Source organism: Dama dama, chromosome 12 (genome assembly GCF_033118175.1).
Source record: "Dama dama isolate Ldn47 chromosome 12, ASM3311817v1, whole genome shotgun sequence".
NCBI lineage: Eukaryota > Metazoa > Chordata > Mammalia > Artiodactyla > Cervidae > Dama > Dama dama.
In genome coordinates this window covers 17,220,034-17,236,887 of record NC_083692.1, presented here as the reverse complement: position 1 = coordinate 17,236,887, position 16,854 = coordinate 17,220,034, and the positions used below count along the sequence as shown (strand labels likewise).

At 49.4% G+C, this 16,854-nt stretch overlaps 1 protein-coding gene across 3 annotated transcripts in view; it reads left to right on the top strand.

The window, feature by feature from the left end:
• JDP2 (Jun dimerization protein 2) overlaps positions 1-16,854 on the top strand; it is a 41,622-nt gene that overhangs the window by 2,277 nt on the left and 22,491 nt on the right. For 2 of the 3 annotated variants that reach the window (XM_061156589.1, XM_061156590.1), the window contains exon 2: positions 8,391-8,614. In XM_061156589.1, coding sequence (XP_061012572.1) covers positions 8,414-8,614 — 201 coding nt within the window. In that variant the 5' untranslated portion in view covers positions 8,391-8,413. Of the gene's footprint in view, positions 1-7,233; positions 7,403-8,390; positions 8,615-16,854 lie in introns of those variants that run through there. The other variant, XM_061156588.1, reaches the window with a different exon arrangement.

Genomic DNA, 16,854 nt, shown 5'->3' with positions numbered 1-16,854 from the left:
TGGAGATGGAGAGGCTGGTGGAAGAACTCGACTGATCCCTTGAGTCAGCTGGGGGGGCAAGGTTGCCTGACCCTTGCACACTGTGCTGCCCCCCGCCCTGGCATCTAGGGCACTGGGCTGTGGCCTGACCACACGTGCTCAGAGCAGCTGGGTTCAGGTCTGCTTCTCAAAAAAGAGTTTGCAGACCAGTGTGTGTTCCCAGGTTTAAATCTCGGTGGACCGTCCTCAGGGTCTTGGTTTGGGGAACATGAGAAACTGGAGCTTGGAACCATGCTTGGGTGCCCACTTGTCCTTTAAGGCCTTGCAGAAAACTGTGTTCACATGTCATCTGCCTTCCCCCAGGGTTTTTAAAAACACCTCCCATTGCTTTCATCTTCCCTGCCAATCTGGCTGCGGTTTGGATGGACGCCTTATCTTCCTTCACAGGTTTCTAGGGGAGAGTTTAGCCAGGTATTAGGTGTGAGCATGACTCTGATTTTATATAAACCTGATGACCAGGGAAGAGAAGCACAATCTGTTCTCGTGCCTCGGACTGATTAAGATTTCTCCTTGTTTAAAACATCAAGAACGGATTTCTCAAAGACTCTTCTGTTCCCCTTCTACTCTGGCTTTGGTTCAGAGCTGTAGGTAGCCCCAGAATCTTCTTGAAGAGCTGGGTGCTGTGAGATTTGAAGGGCAGCTAGAAGGCATGGATTGGTTGAGATGGTAAAGAACCTGCCTGCAATGCAGGAGACCCAGGTTTGATCCCTGGGTCGGGAAGACCCCCTGGAGAAGGGAATGGCTACCCACTCCAATATTCTTGCCTGGAGAATTCCATGGACAGAGGAGCCTGGCGGACTACAGTCCATGGGTTTGCAAAGAGTCGGACACGACTGAGCAACTAACACTTTCACTTTCACTTGGAATGCATGGATGTAGAGGCTTCTGACTTTTTTCCTGGGTTGGTTGCAGCCACCTCCAAGGAGATGTGTTGATAACTGGTGACAGTGTCCCCCAAGGAAGAACTTGGACAAGAATCTCTGCATTCACTTGCTGCCTAGCTTTTGCAGCCACCAGCATCTGTCGTTGCCTCTCCCACCTGTTTGCAGGATGTGTAGGCCTCTTTTCCAACCTGCCAGACCCTTGGCAGAACCCTGAGACAGGCTAGGCTCTCCAGGCCTTGTTTGTCATGGGGTTGCTCATGTTGCAACGGGGCTGTCTCTCACACAAGTGTCTCTGTTTCCAGCTCCGCTCTGGAAAGAAGGGGCCAGTGCAGACTCTAGGTTGGCCTGCTCTGTATTCATTCAGGCCCAGCTCAACTTGAGCAGTCAGAGCCAGGGCTGAGGGCAAGCTACATTCTTTTCTGCTTTTCTGCTGCAGGATGCAGTTTGCTTTTTTTCCATGTGAATGAATTATGTTGGAAACCGAAATGGGAGGAAGAGAAAACTAGAGTGTGTATGGGTATGTGTGTGTGCATACCTATATAGGCAGGGGGAGAGCAGTGGGCACATTATTTTTCCATTTTCCTTTAATTAAGGCTCTGTGGAGGTGTGTTTGAAAACAGAGGGTCTCCTATGCCTTTGAGGAGGGTGAGAACACTGTTTTGGCTGCGTCCCGGGCCATATGCAGCGTATGGTGGCCAATGAAACTGGGCCTGGCTCATTCTGTTGCTTGTCTTGGCAGTAGGTTCCGTGGTTTGTGTTACCAGCTCTGGAACTTGCAGGCTGCCAAGCTCTGTATGCCTGTGTGTGTGTGCGTACACATACATGTGTGTGTGTTTGTGTGTGTGTGTGTGCTCACTCTTGTGCGTGTGTGTGGTTTGGTCTCTCGAAACTCAGCAGAGACAAATGCCTTAGCGACCCAGGGTTGGAATTTTCGGCCTGTGTTTCTTTACTCTCTTTGCTGGCTGTGGGAGGCCCGGCCAGAGCCCACCGTTCTGGGGCTTTTTTTTCCCCCTCTCTTTTTTTTTAGTCTGTTTTCTTGCTTCTACTCATGGGATTCCATTTGTGGAGCTCCATTTCTAAAGCTTTAACTGGCTGATGGCATATTTTTTTAATAAAAGGGCCAAAGGATCGGTCACAGGCTGGGTGTGTGTCTGTGCTGTGTATCATAGTATGAACTCCTGGTGCTGAGGAACAAGACAGGGTGAGGAGGGAAGAGAGTCTAGGAGGCCCAGAGACAGTTCCTTCTCAGCTCCTTCTTTGCTGCTCAGAATAAGGATCCAGGCAGAAATGACTTACTGTGTATTTATTGAGCACCTACGTTAGGCAGGAGAGAAAGCTGTGCTTATGGGCAGGGCTTGTCCAAAGCATTTCCCTGGTCTCCAGGGAAGAACCTTTCTTGGGGAGATATTCTAGTTTCTTTCATGGCTGGGTTGGGCTCACACTATGTCAGGGGCTTCTTCTGACACCTACCACCCCTCATTTTTTCTTATGAAGATCTGAGGAGTGACCCCTTCTAAGCAATGCAGGGGTATAGTGAGTTGAAGGACACAGCAGATGCTGGCCCTCTGCTTCTGGAGGTGGGCGTGGAAACCCAGCCATGGGAGCGCCCTGTTGCCAGTGATCTATGTAGCTGTGTCCTGGCCTGCGAGATGGAGAAGCACTTAGGAGAAACCGAGGCAGAGGGCAGGTGCTGGGTCTCATTTCCGCACCTTTGTACCCAACCCCGATCTGCCACCTGTTGTTTCTCTTCTGTAATAACTGCCTGGATGCAGGATGGTCCTGCCCTCTTGAGGTTTCGAGTTGGGAAGTAGAAGAGCAGAGAATCCTCTGGATGATGGTGGCGTGAATCCTCTTCTTGGCCGTAGGATAGGGAGATTGGTGTTCGATGGGAACTGGGAGGAACCTCGAGGGCTCCTCGAGAAGGAACCTCAAGGGCTCACTCAGCACTAGTGTCGCTCCAGGAAGGAAGGCGCTCGAAGCCACACTGACGTCACGCTCACAGGTGCTGATCCAGGTGCTTTCCAAGTGTTAACTAATTAAATCTTCTTCTCAGCCTTACAGGGAAAGTAAGGTGATTAGTCCCACTGTGCAGCAGAGGAAAGGGAGGCACAGAGAGGTTGGGGAACTTGCTCAAGGTCACACAGCTAGTAGGGGCAGAGCTAGGATTCATACTCAGATGATCTGGCTCTGGAGTTTCCACTTTTAACCTGCCTCACTCTCCTGCCTGCAGAACTGAGCCTGCCGTCGGAGGTGGTCTTCTGCTGCTTGCCCTTGCGCTCCATCTCGGAGCATTCTCTACCTTTTCCTCCTTGCCTCCTGGATCTCCTTGTCTTTTGGAAGCTGGTTGGCCTGTATCATTTCAGATTCCAGGAGAGAGGTCATCCCAGGTAACTCCTTAGCTCCAGGAACAGATTTGGTGTTTAATTCTCCAAGATTCATGATCGTTAGTGCTATGATGTCTGGCCTGGCACCTTTCTGCCCTCTCTGCCCCCTACCCCCTGCCATGGACTTCTGCCTTCCACAGCTTCCTTCTGGGAATCTTCCGAAGCTCCAGCTCCCAAGACCTCCAAGTCGCTCTTGTTGATTTCAGTTGCCAGCTGCTTGCTCTCGACTTCCAACCCCACTAGCGCTCCTGGGGTCTGATCCTATGAACTCCATTCCTCCTTGACCTGCTCTCACTCACCTCCACTTTCTGCACCACGCCTTGCAGCCTTGGGCCAGCAGCACTTATTTGCACCACTATTTCTGGCTCCTGATGCCCGCCCAGGCCAGCTATTTGCTTGGAAGGGAGCTAACCCCCAGGGATTTTAGAGCCATCCTTAAACTTTTATTTTTATGGGCAGAAAGTTCATGAGGCAGATCCTAACTTTCTCTTAACCTGTCTTTTTGAAAAAAAAAAATCTGTCTTTGCCACTTTAGATGGAGATGCCAATTATTGGGAACTTTCTAATAAGAATAGCCTTTCAGAAGTTGGGGACCCATTAAAGCAAGACTGTTGTTTATTTATAGATTCTCCCATTAAAAAATATAATAATATCTTACAGGTTTACATACAGTAAACAAGAGAAGAAAATAGGAGGGAAAAACATCTCTTCACTTCCTTCTTTTGGCTAGAATGACTCTTCGTCTTAATGTCTCCCATTAGGGCCCATTTTTGGAACTTGAAGGGTTTTGTGGTTTTTCTTCTACTTGTATAAGACAGCGCCCCCAAACCATGTGCCTACAAGTCCCTGAGGAAGTCAGGATAGAGACATATCAGATCTTTTCTTTAGGTTCTTTCCCCCTTGGATCCACCTGGCCCCTGTTTCTTTCAAGCTGGCTTTTAGGGAGCTGCATCAGACCATCCCAAATCTTAGGCTCAACAACAGCTTAGGATCCACTGTGACCTCCAGAATGTTTTCTGTCTCATTTATGTCTTACTTGTCTGTCTCATCTTGGATCTATGCAGTACCCAGTTTTTCTTCACTGGCTAGTTTCCAGGTCGTTCCTGGTCAGTGTCCCAAATTGCCAAAGTCTGCGTGGATTCTAGGCCTCTCTTCTGAGGCACAGGCGCTATTTGCCAATATGGGTCTTCTGTCAGCATATAGGGTCTGCTCTTTTTTTATGCAGCCCAGTTACTAATGAGACATGGAGGATGTCCTCCATGTCATGGGAGGCATGGAGGATCTTTATCTTCCATATGGACCCCTGGGCCCAAAGGGCAACACTCTGAGTTCTTCCCTTAAATCTCCTGCTGTGTAGTTCTCCTTTTCCCACTAAATTGTTTATGGAACAACCAGTCTGGGAGATGATTTCACCTCTTGTCATCTTCCGTCTGTCTTCCTTGAAGTGGGTCAATTCCTCCTGACTATTGTGGGTTCCCTGCCACCCCACTCCGCCTCCCACACACACACCTTCTAGTCGATCCCTAAATCATTGCAAATTGTTTTAGTTTTCAAATCACCCAAGTTGCCTTTCAGCCAGGGCTTGTCAGCCAGCTTTTTCCAGTTAATGGGGATCCAATTATGAGAGGCAGCTGCTCCAGCTCCTCCCTCTCTGCCCTCCCACCCCGCCCCTGGAGCCATGTAGGATGACTTCTCGCTGGTGGAAGTCAGCTGTTGTGGTTGTCTCCTTGGAATGGCATGTGTTAAGGACTTTGTGGTTTGTATCTGAGCATTTAGGGGCGCCCTTGAGGGGAAGGGCAGGAGAGGGAGATTTTTTTTTCTCTTCTGCAAAGGAAAGCCTGGTGCCTGATCCCCCTGAGTGAGGCTTGTCCTTGGGGTGGGTTTACAGGGAAGCAGGAATGGCAAGAATTCATGTGGCTGCTGCTCCCAGGAGGTGCTCCCTCTGGCAGGGGGTGTTCTCACGGTAGCAGGGAATTCATTATACTTTGGGATCATTTGTTAATGTCTCATTTATACCATCTGTATGAAAATAAACAGAAGCTGCAAGCTGAGCCTATCGTTCCCGGAACACAGAGGCGTCTGGCTTCCATCTCCTGAGATGGCTTAGGCGAGGAAACATCCAGAAGCCTCTGGCGGGTTTTTCTTGGGGGCTACTGTGGGAGCGCATGGTCTGGAGGTGGATGACGAGCGTCTAAACCTCCAGAGACAAATCCTCACCCAACTCACTGAATTTGGCTCCCCCATGAACGTATCCTTCATTTGTTCGTTCATTCAACAAGTATTTGTGGATTACCCTTTCTGTGCCATAAATGATGCAGGCATGGGGTCCCATGGGGCAACAACAGGCATGTCTGTTGCTCACCCTCCACTGGCTAAGTGGCCACATGGCACATTTTGCCACATGCGTGGGTCCTTACACTCCAGGGAGGTTCTGGGGCTTTCGGCCAAGGAGAGGACCTTGCGCTCTATTTTGCTTTGCTCCATACCGAGGCGTGGTGCCTCCCTCCCCTGTTAGGGGTTCGTGTTCAGCTGAAGCACCAGGTATAAAACATTGTCAAGTTTCCCATCTCCTGTCCACTTTGACGTGCTCAGTTAAACATCCTTCCTGGGATTGCTGACTCTTTGTAGCATCAGTTCAGGTCTAGAAAGGGCGCGGGGGGTGTGGGTGGGGTGTTGTAGGGTTTTGCTGTTTTTTTTCTTTTCTGAGAAGAAGAAATGAGTTTCCTTTGTCGGTTTGGCTCAGGTAGCCTGAAATTGGGCTTCCCAGGCGGCGCTAATGGTAAAGAACCGGTCCGCCAGTGCAGGAGACATCAGAGACGTGGGTTCGATCCCTGGGTCTGCCTAGCCTGCCGTGTAGTTCTTTGGGGAACTTCTCGAACCTGGATCTCCATGGAAGGCAGAGTGGAGAGTCCTCTGTGCAAGAGAATGATCCTCCACTGTGGGCTGATGTCTGAAAATCCACCCTTAGAAGGCCATTCCTTCTGCACTAACATTTCTTGGACCACCGGAGGGGAAACAAAAAGGGTGGAGTGAGAAAGCTCTGATTCTAAAATCCAGGGACCAGGAGTCCAGCTCTGTCGCTCTATAGCCGTGTGACCTTGGGCAAGTCATTTACCCTCTGAGCTTGTTTCCTTCTGTACAAAATGAGGATGTGGTTTAGATGAGCACAGGGCCTCCTCTAGCTCTAGGACTATAACTTTATGTGGATGAGCCTGAGATCCTTTTCTGAGAATGGCCCAGGGGACACTGGGTGCTGAGGAAGGGGAGAAAGGATGTGGGGTGGGGAAGCGGGGGTGCTGAGAGGCCAGGTGTGGGAGGCAGAGCAGGAGAGCACAGAGGAAAGAGCCTGGGGCCCAAGTGTAAACTGGGGTGTGAGGTGGGGCCCTGTGTGCAGAAGGCTTCATGGCAGATGCGGCTGGTGCTGAGGATGAAATGGCAGGTCCACTGTCTGCTCACAAGTGCCTTTCTTTCAAGAAAGTTGATGTCCAGGAAGTCTTGGTGGTCTCAGGGTGAAAATCACCAACATGTTTTTCCCCTCAAAGTGCAGAACCAATTGAGAAAGAAACACGGGGTTGGATAGGGAACCAAATTTCACCTTTAAAGAAGTGAGATGGAGAAGGTGACTTGGGCTCATGACCCGAATGGCCTCACTAATATGCTGCTCTCCTTGAATATAGACGTGAGAGCCTGAATGAAGGCAGCTGATGTGGGTCACCCTCCCGGGCCACTCTCATGGGAGGCAGAGAGACCCAGACAGCGTGGCCACAGGAGTAACTGCCCAGCAGAGGCGTGAGGTCTGAAGGACGTCCCGTCTTCCCTGTCTTGCTAAATACAGCCCTCTCTGTGGGAAGAGAGGGAAGATAGAGAGATGGGCCAGAGCTTCTCCCCCGGGATTTCCAAGACAGATGAAATGTTGATTTGATAGCCCTGTGCAGAGAGGCAGGAAGGGGGGCGGTGAGGAGAAATGATTTTCTTTACAGGACTAGAATCCAGAAGCAGTTTTGTGCTAAAATACCACTTACAAGGCTGCCTAGAAGCCAAGAATGTGTACCACTGATCTCCATGCTATTCTTGGTGCCTCTCAGCTCATAGTAGGTAGGTGACAATTGGATGGATGGATGGATGGATGGGTAGGAGCCCCAGGAGTGACCGAAAAGTCTGGCATTACTGGCAGACAAGGTTTCTTCGCTGCCATCTGTGCCTTGAAGTGATCGTTTCTTATCCATGAGCTTCCCCCAGTGAAAGGAAGAAAGAAATAAGAATTCCCTGGGTGCTGACCTGTCTAATTTAGGTCTTTCTTTCATGCCTGAATCTGTCTTCCTTTGCACACTTTCTGAGTCTGGAGGAGCTAGAATATGTGTTTGTTTTGAGAGTGAAGAGCCCGTGGAGGACTTTTCTTGTCCTGGGCTCCACGGGGAAAGCACATGCTAATTAATTCCATCTCCTTTGCCTCAGTCGCTTCCTCATAGATGCCAGGTGCACGCACTCACACACACACACTGTTAACTTCAATTTGCTTCATCTTGTATTCAGGGTGTCTTAACAAGTAGGCAGAATGGGATGTGTGATTGGAGGGGAGGCACCATGCCAGCCTCAAAATAGCTCCCTCTTAAACATGTGCAAAGGTGCTTGATGTGCCTCCATTCTGATCCATTCCCTTCGGAGGCAGCGAGCTGCAGTCTAAATCCAGCTCTACCAGTTTTAAAGTGTTCAGTCTGTAGTGAGTTCTCTTACTAAGCTTTCCTTCTTCCTCCATGTCCTGGGCTCTGACCTAGTCTTTTGGGGCTGGTGGAAGGATGACTGTAGTGCTTAGCACAGAGCAAATGCTGAATCCATGTGGCCTGTGATTGGGTTAAGTATTGCCTAGGTGCCAATAACCTTGGTGTGAGTTGATTGAGCAAGTTTCTCTCGATAACAGAATGGATGGATGTAAGGGCAGAAAGAGCAACTTGGGGTGGAAAAGGGGTTTAGGGGGACACTGGTGAAAGAAAGGGTGGGGTCCCGGCAAGACTTGGGACTTAAGCCTCCCATGGAAGCTCTCACCTGGCTGACCGTGCCTGTTCTGCTCTTCTGTCCACTCCAGGCTGGACTGCCACTCCTCCTGCTATGATGCCTGGGCAGATCCCAGACCCTTCCGTGACTGCGGGCTCTCTGCCAGGGCTTGGCCCCCTGACCGGACTCCCCAGCTCAGCTCTGACTGCAGAGGAGCTGAAATACGCCGACATCCGCAACATCGGGGCCATGATCGCCCCTTTGCACTTCCTGGAGGTGAAACTGGGCAAGAGGCCCCAGCCCGTGAAGAGTGAGGTGAGCAAGCCTTGTTTCCCCAGGCAGGATCTTGGGGAGTGTAGGATGCCTGGGTTAGCATCCCAAAGTGAAAGTTGCTCAGTCGTGTCTCTTTGCGACCCCCATGGACTACAGTCCATGGAATTCTCCAGGCCAGGATACTGGAGTGGGTAGCCTTTCCCTTCTCCAGGGGATCTTCCCAACTCAGGAACTGAACCGGCATCTCCTGCATTGCAGGTGGATTCTTTACCAACTAAACTAGCTTCCCAGGTCTAGCCCTAAATTCGCCATGTCACCTAAGCTTTGCTGTTTACTGTGGGGTCTGAGGACCAGTAGCATCCATGTCACCCTGGGGTTGTTAGAAATGCAGAATCTCAGGCCCCACCCCAGATCTTCTGAATCAGAACCTGTATTTTTAAAAAACTGCCCCCCCCCCCCACTCCCCCGCACACACACACCAGGGTATTCACGGCCACATTAACGTTTGAGAAGCACTGGGCTAGGTCAGGATGCTAAACCTGTCTCTGGTTCTTCAAGGGGCATGAGAAGAGTGATTAATCATGAAAGTATTGAATAATGACATTTGGCCATCACTCTGGAGTGTTGGTGGGGGGTGGTCAGCGGAGACAATGGAAATGTACACATGCTTTGAAAAGAATATAAGGCAAAGCCAGTGTTGGGTTAGTTTTAAAAAATTGTTATCATTGGTCACATTGTCTTTGTTGCTCTTGGCTCCAGGCTGGAGCTGAAAGCAGGAACTTGGAGGAGGGCGTGGGCTCCCTTGCTCTAGCTGGGCCTGGCCTCAGTCGCTCAGTGTCGCCCGCTTTAGCTGGTATGTGCAGAGGACCCACCATGCAGCTTGCCTTCTTCGGTCCCTTGCAGCTGCAGCACTCATGAGCCTTCCTTGTGGAACAGCAGCATTTCCCTGGGGACTAGTGAGAAGCAGAAGTCCCCAGGGTGGGTCATCATCGGTGCTGGGCACGCCCCATCACTGCTCCAGGGCTGGAGATTTGTCCAGAGGCCTGCCCCCGTGAGGTCCCCATCAGGGCCATGTTTTCAGAAGCCAGACTGAGTAGCTGCCCACCTGGAAGGGAGAAGGAGCTGGTGGTGGGAGCCGTGCTAAACGTGCTCAAGATGCTTCCATTGTGTCTGACTCTTTGGCGACCCCATGGACTGTAGCCCAGCAGGCTCCTCTGTCCGTGGGACTCTCCAGGCAAGAATATCGGAGTGGGTTGCCATTTCCTTCTCCAGGGGATCTTCCCGACCCCTGTGGGGGGTCAAATCCACATCTCTTATGTCTCCTGCCTTGGCAGGTGGGTTCTTTTCCACTAGTGCCACCTGGGAAGCTGAAGAGGTGTGAGACAGCGGGGGAGTCGGGGTGGGGTGGGGGAGCTGAGTGTCAGATACTGGGCCACTCTCGGGGAGGGATGGGGGCTCATCCTGTAGGGTGGAGCTCACAGGGCTGGACCTCCCAGAGAGGGGGACTCTAAGTGGAGAAAGGTGTCCGGGTACCGGTGGGGAGAGTTGGGTATTTCATGGTGCTTCTGCTGTGCCCTCTGTCTCCCCCCAAAGCACCATAAAACTACACAGAAGATCTGCTGGGAGCTCGGCCAGCGGGGGCGGCATGCTGGCCATTGGTGGGGCTGGCCATGGCTCTCAGGTGTGTTTGGTTTGGCCTGCACTGTGTTTTAAAAGAAGCTGGAACCAACCTTTCACTTGAAAACTTGGATTTTAATCTTTGATTACAAAATGGGGCAATCTGGCCACACTGGGCCCTGTGCTGGCGTGGCCACAGCTCCCTGAAGGGACCCTCTTCACTTCTTTCCTCTCTTGTCTCCCACGGGCCCCAAGCCTCCCTGTTAACTCTCAATGATTTCGCTTCCCCTTGTCGGCTTGACTTTCACTGCTGCCTGTAGCTCTCATTTACCCTGGGCTACGTGGCCCCTACTGTAGACATTCGTACTGGAGACACCTGGGTTAGGTGCCCTGTAGTGGCTCCCTGGAGACTGTTGATGACAAGATAAGAGTGGATGGTAATGATATTCTTCTAAATTGACTTTGTCCGTGTGCTGTGGATCACACTTCCTGACTTAGTTGGTGCTCTGTGTTCTTCGTGGAGAGTCTTGTCTTTGTTTTTTTTTGCTATTTCACTTCCCCAGGCCCAGAACTTGAAAGCATCCATTTCTGGGTCATTCCACAGTATTTAAAACCAGTAGCTGAGCAGGGGGCACTGAGGCTGTTGGGACTGATGAAGAGCCAGGTGCCTTGGTCTCTGGGATCTGCCTGGGGTGGGGAGGGTGGCTTCCCTCCACAAAAGGCGCCAGAGGAGCTTTCTTTCTTGCTTTCTTTTTTGGAAAATGCCTTTATTTGGATTGCATATTTTTACATTTCACAGCCTCCCCCACTTGGTGGCATATGCCCTGTACCTGACGGTGATGTGCTGTCCTCACAGGCACCCACTATACGCACCATCCAGGCTGTGAAAATAACAAGCCTTTTTTTAGGGTGTATTTGCATGTCCTCTCCCCCGCTGTCAGACTGCAGTGTTGCGGGGGCGACAAGGCCAGATGGAGGCACACAGAGGCGCTGGCGTGGAGTAAGGTCAGCCCTGCACTGGGAACTGACCTGTGATGCCCTAGGTCAGACCCAAGGTGGGAGGGGGGTCCCTTCTGAGAGCAACTGAAAAATAAAGGGAGCTGAGAGAGAACTTTGCCGCTGGGGAACCTTAAGTCCTGAAGAGTCATTTGCATATGGCACACTGCCTTTGGTGAATTTTCACAGTGGCACTTTGGACTCGTAAAAGTTTCTTGAATAACCGTAAGATATGAATTCATATCTATGAAGCATTTATTATGTAGCAGGCCTTTTGCTAAGGGCGTAACACATATGGTCTCTTTTGTTCCTTACCTGGTCCTGGTGACCTGATTCTCCTCTAGCTTAAAGAAGAGGAAGTTGGAACTTCCCTGGCAGTCCGGTGGTTAGGACTCCATGCTTCTGCTGCAGAGGGCCAGGGTTCAATCCCTAGTTGGGGGACTAAGATCCCTCAGCTCAAGAGGTGTGGCCAAAAGAAAATTTTTTTTTAAATTTAAAAATAAAAAAATAAAAGAAGAGGTAGTTGAGATCCAGAGAGGAAGAAGTCAAGTCACTCGGGGTTGCAGAGCTGGAGGATGGCAGAGCTGGGAGCCGCACGGGGAAGACGCTGCTGCTGTAACTGGGAGGTGCACCTGGCACAATGCTGGGCACGCTCTGCGAAGCGTCTCACCGAACCCTCCTGAGAACCCTCTTGAAGTCATTATTATTACTGTTGTTATTGTTACGCCCACAGTACGGATGCCGTCGACAAGTCTTGGGGACATCCAAGGTTGTGCAGCTGGGAAACAGGCCCAGGCAGTCTGGCTTTTCAGCCAAAGCTTTAACCTCATGCTCTGCTGCCCTTTGTGCTCACTGCCTGCCTTCCAGGCTTCTAATCAGTGCTCTAGCAGGCTGGGGAGGCGGGATGAACCGGGTCCCAGAATGTTCCATCATTTTGATGACGTGGCCTGATTAGCGCTGAGCCTGGCAGTTCTGCAGCCGTCTCATCTCCCAGGCCCCCAGAGAGTGGACGGGCCAAGCCGCCGTGCAGGCAGCTCCATCCCAGCCGGCTCTTGGGCTGTCCACCTTGTGGAGGCCAGCAGCCTCTTGGGCCGTGTCCAAATACACAGAGCAGTTGCGTAAGAGAAAATCGGAGGAATTAAGTTAAAGGACAGGTTTTGTAATGATAAAGTGCTTTGTGCTGAGGTTGTTGTTATTATATGGTTGACACATCGTGTGAAACTATTCTGGTGCCAGCTGCTTTCCTGCAGTCCGTTTGTCCAGCGGATCCTTGCTAAGCACCCACCGTGTGCCAAGCACTGTGCCAGACACTGGATACTGAACCATAAGCCAAGTAGACAAAACCCACCTTCTCTTAGACTATGTATTTGGAGTGGGGACATCCGAGAAGAAACAAATTTACATACAATATCAAAGGCCAGGTAGTGGTCAGTGTCATGAAGACAAATTCAGTAGACCAAGTGGATGGCCAGTGGCCAGATTGCGTGTTGGCTAGGGCATGTGGGCATGTTATATTGTGACTTATGGCATTTTTAGAGCTGGTGCTTCTTCCTTGCCTCTTTGTTCTTCTTTCCTTTCCAGTACTCCTTTTCATGGCAGCTTTGCTCCCTGGCTTTCTCCAGAGCTTTCCATCCTTCTTCCATTTTTTTGTTCTGTAGCCTCTTAAAGCTGTACTCCTCCACCAAGCACTCTATTGTCCTGGAGGTCTTGGCCTGTCCCAGCTGGGTCATCTCTGAGTGGGCTGCTCTGGTTGCAGTGGCCACGCCCTGCCTCTGGGCCTGGAATGCATTTCCGGTAGTGGGGGAGGGAGACTAGAAGCCCTGTCCTTGCACCCCTGCCCCCGCACCAAGCACTATTTTAACAACCTGCTGGATAGAACCCTTTACCTTCTATGCCACTCTGGGGTGCTCTCGTAGGGACTCAAGTTCATGGGAGGTTAGCCTGGATGACCTTTTAAAAAAGAGATTGCAAACTGTCATTCCATGGGCAGGAGTCAGCCTACAGATGAATCTTGTTTGGCCTTCACCGTGTGGGTTTCTTTCTTTCTTTTTTTTTTTTTTTAATTGAAAGAGTTGCTATATTTAAAAGCCAGTAAATGTGGACTTTTTGGCTTCTTTGAAAAACCCAGAATATGTGGCCCTTCCAGGCCCACACCCTTATATGCACCAGGAAGCTGGAACTGTGTAGCAGACGCTCAGTGCGTTGGCACATGGGCCTCAGTTCTCCGCAGTCCCCACCGCCCCCTATTGCCTTCTACCCAGCCCATTTCACACCGGGTCACCAGCCTGCTTTTGAGCTGGGTCCTGTGTTTAGGTTCCAAGGATGGGGACTACATCTTTCATTCCTTCCTTTTTATTTCCACCAGACAGTGGACAGTGCCTGGCCTATGAAAGTGTTAGTCGCTCAGTCATGTCCAACTAGTTGTGACCCCATGGACTGTAGCCTGCCAGGCTCCTCTGTCCATGGAATTCTCCAGGCAAGAATATTGGAGTGGGTAGCCATTCCCTTCTCCAGGGGGTCTTCCCGACCCAGGGATCAAACCTGGGTCTCCTGCGTTATTGCAGGCAGATTCTTTACCGTCTGAGCCACAAGGGAACCCCACCTCATCTATAGATTGTATGTTAAGACATGCTTGGTGGTTTGAACATTAATTAGTTGTGTTGACTCGGCAACTCACTTAAACTTTCCATCCCTTAGTTTCTATATCTCCCAGTTCTAACCTCTAGGCATTTGTCCTTTTTTTTTTTTTTTTTTCTTTTCTGTTTGTGAGCATAAGGGACTTCAGGCTACAGGCAAGAGGACACAATGAAAATCAAACCAGCCATTCCCAAACTTGGTTGATCATCAAAACCACTTCGAAAGCTTCTTATGAATCCAGATTCCCAGACCTAACCTTAGGCCCAGGCACTCAGAATCTCTGAGGGTCCAGGGAATCTGTGTATTTAGAGGGCCCATGGAGTACTTGGCTACATTTGGGAACCTGACTTTCTGTTTGTACTTCTTGTACTCTTCTGATTCCCTAGGAATCAGTGTCTTCATTCCATCATGGTCTGCCTTTCCAGCACAGAGTCCATGTGGTGACTAGATCCTTATCCTCACCATCTTGAAAGCAGGAGAGGATACTTACCTGTTTGTGGATTTCACATTGGTCGCTTCCCAACTTCTCTAGGGGACCCTCGAGAACATTTAGAAGGTTTTCCCCTTTGGAAGATGTGGGACTTTGAATCAATGAACTATCATGTGGTCTTAGAAGGTGTGCTCACTCTTAAGAGTTTGCTCACCAAAAAGTTCATCCATGTTTAGCCTGAGCAAAAAATTGCCCCAGACCAGCTGATGTGCTGGGTAAATGTTGGCCTAAGCGTGCTTGTGTTTTTAGTGATTTAAAACATAAAGGCAGCCCACTGACATTTTTTCGCAAGCCTTGCATAATTGGTTTTTAATTTGTGGCTCTTTGGAATAGCGCTGGCCTTCTTCCCTCTGACTCAGATGCTTTTTCTGTCTCGTACTTGCTTGGCAGAGAGATCCAATCTGTCCCTTCTTGGAATAGAATCTCCCAACTCATCTTTGAAATCCTAAGTTTCCACTTTAGTTCCGTCACTCTTTGTTAGTACATTTTCCAAAGCTGTTAGCTTCCACCTCCCCCCACCTTTAATCATTGAATCTGAGGGCGAATGAGTGATAGCTAAAGATAGCCACGCATGTGTTTAACTTTGGCCCCTGTGATATTTACTCTTATTTCATACCATAACCTGAGCATTCGCAAGGTCCCAAACTTTTTTTTTTCAAACTTTAAACTTTTAATTTGCTATTGGGGTATAGCCAATTAATAATGTTGTGGTAGTTTCAGATGAACAGCGAAGGGACTCAGCCATGTATATATATATCCATTCTCCTGCAAATCCCCTTCCCCTCCAGGCTGGCACATACCTTTGAGTAGAGTTCCATGTGCTTGTTGGTTATCCATTTTGTATATAGCTTCCCAAACTCCCTAACTATCCCTTTCCCCCAGCAACCATAAGTTCATTTTCTAAGTCTGTGAGTCTCTTTCTGTTTTGTAAGTACATTTGTATAATTTCTTTTTAGATTCCACATATAAGGGATGGCATATGATGTTTCTCCTTCTCTGTCTGACTTACTTCACTCAGTATGACACTCTCAAAGTCCATCCACATTGCTGCAAATGGTATTATTTCATTCTTTTCAATGGCTGGGTAATATTCCATTGTATATATGTACCACATCTTTATTCATTCATCTGTCGATGGACATTTAGGTTGCTTCCATATCTTGGCTATTGTAAACAGTGCTGCAATGAACACTGGGGTGCATGTATCCTTTCGGATCGTGTTTTTCTCTGGATATATGCCCGGGAGTGGGATTGCAGGTCATGTGGTAGCTCTGTTTTTAGTTTTTTAAGGCACCTCCATACTGTTCTCCATAGTGAAAGTGAAAGTCACTCAGTTGTGTCCGACTCCTTGCAACCCCTGGACTATACAGTCTGTGGAATTCTCCAGGCCAGAATACTGGAGTGGGTAGCCTTTCCCTTCTCCAGAGGATCTTCCCAGCCCAGGGATCAAACCCAGGTCTCTTGCATTGCAGACAGATTCTTTACCAGCTGAGCCACAAAACGAACTCAAATGGCTTACAGACAAATATATGTATGTGAAAATTGCTCAGTCGTGTCTGACTCTTAGTGACCCCATGGACTGTAGCCCCCCAGGCTCCTCCGTCCATGGGATCTTCCAGGCAAAAATACTGGAGTGGGTTGCCATTTCCTTCTCCAGTTCTCTATAGTGGCTGTACCAATTTCATTCTGACTAGCAGTGTAGTAGTGTTCCCTTCTCTTCACACCCTCTCCAGCATTTGTTGTTTGTGCATTTTTTGATGATAGCCATTCTGATTGGTGTGAGGTGATATCTCATTGCAGTTTTGGTTCCAGACTTCTTTTTTAATGTCAAAAGAATGTTATCCTAGCACCAGGCCCCTTGGAGAGGTGGTTATGGGGACATGGCTGGATCTGAATGTTCTTAGCAGAAATCAGACACTTCTGAAAAGTTCAAGGAGTCCCATGCTGCCTTCTTAGATCTCTGCCTTGAAATGGGGATAATAATAGCTCCTACCTTCTAGTGTTGCTGTATAATTAAGTGAACTAATGCAGGTAAAGAAGTGCTTCACATAATGCCTGGCACTTAAGAAGATACACAACAAATGTAAGACATGACTGCAATGACTTTTCAAATGAGTCAATCAGGCAAGTTAGTTTTTATCATTGATTCAAAAATTGATTCTTGGGCTTTCGTTTGCTTGTGGTATTTTACCCTTGGAGGTGGTGAGTGGCCTGAGTGTTTGGAAGTGTCTAGGTGTCAGGGGAGTGGGGCAGCAACCTGGCTTCCTAAGCAAACGGGCTGCTTCTTGGGCCTAGAAAGAGCTTTGGGCTTGGGTTCAAGCTTTTGGCTTCAAAATTGGCTCGATCGCCTACTCCCTGGACAACTTTGGACAAGTCAGCTAATCTTTTTAAGTGTAGTTTCCTTGTCTGCAAAAGGAGGAAACTAAAACTCTTGAAATTTCATGGTGAACATAAAGCGAGGTATTGTGTGTAAAGATAGCCTGACTATAGTCATCACACCCTTACATCACCTTTACTAGGCTCTGAGTCCACTTGCACTGAA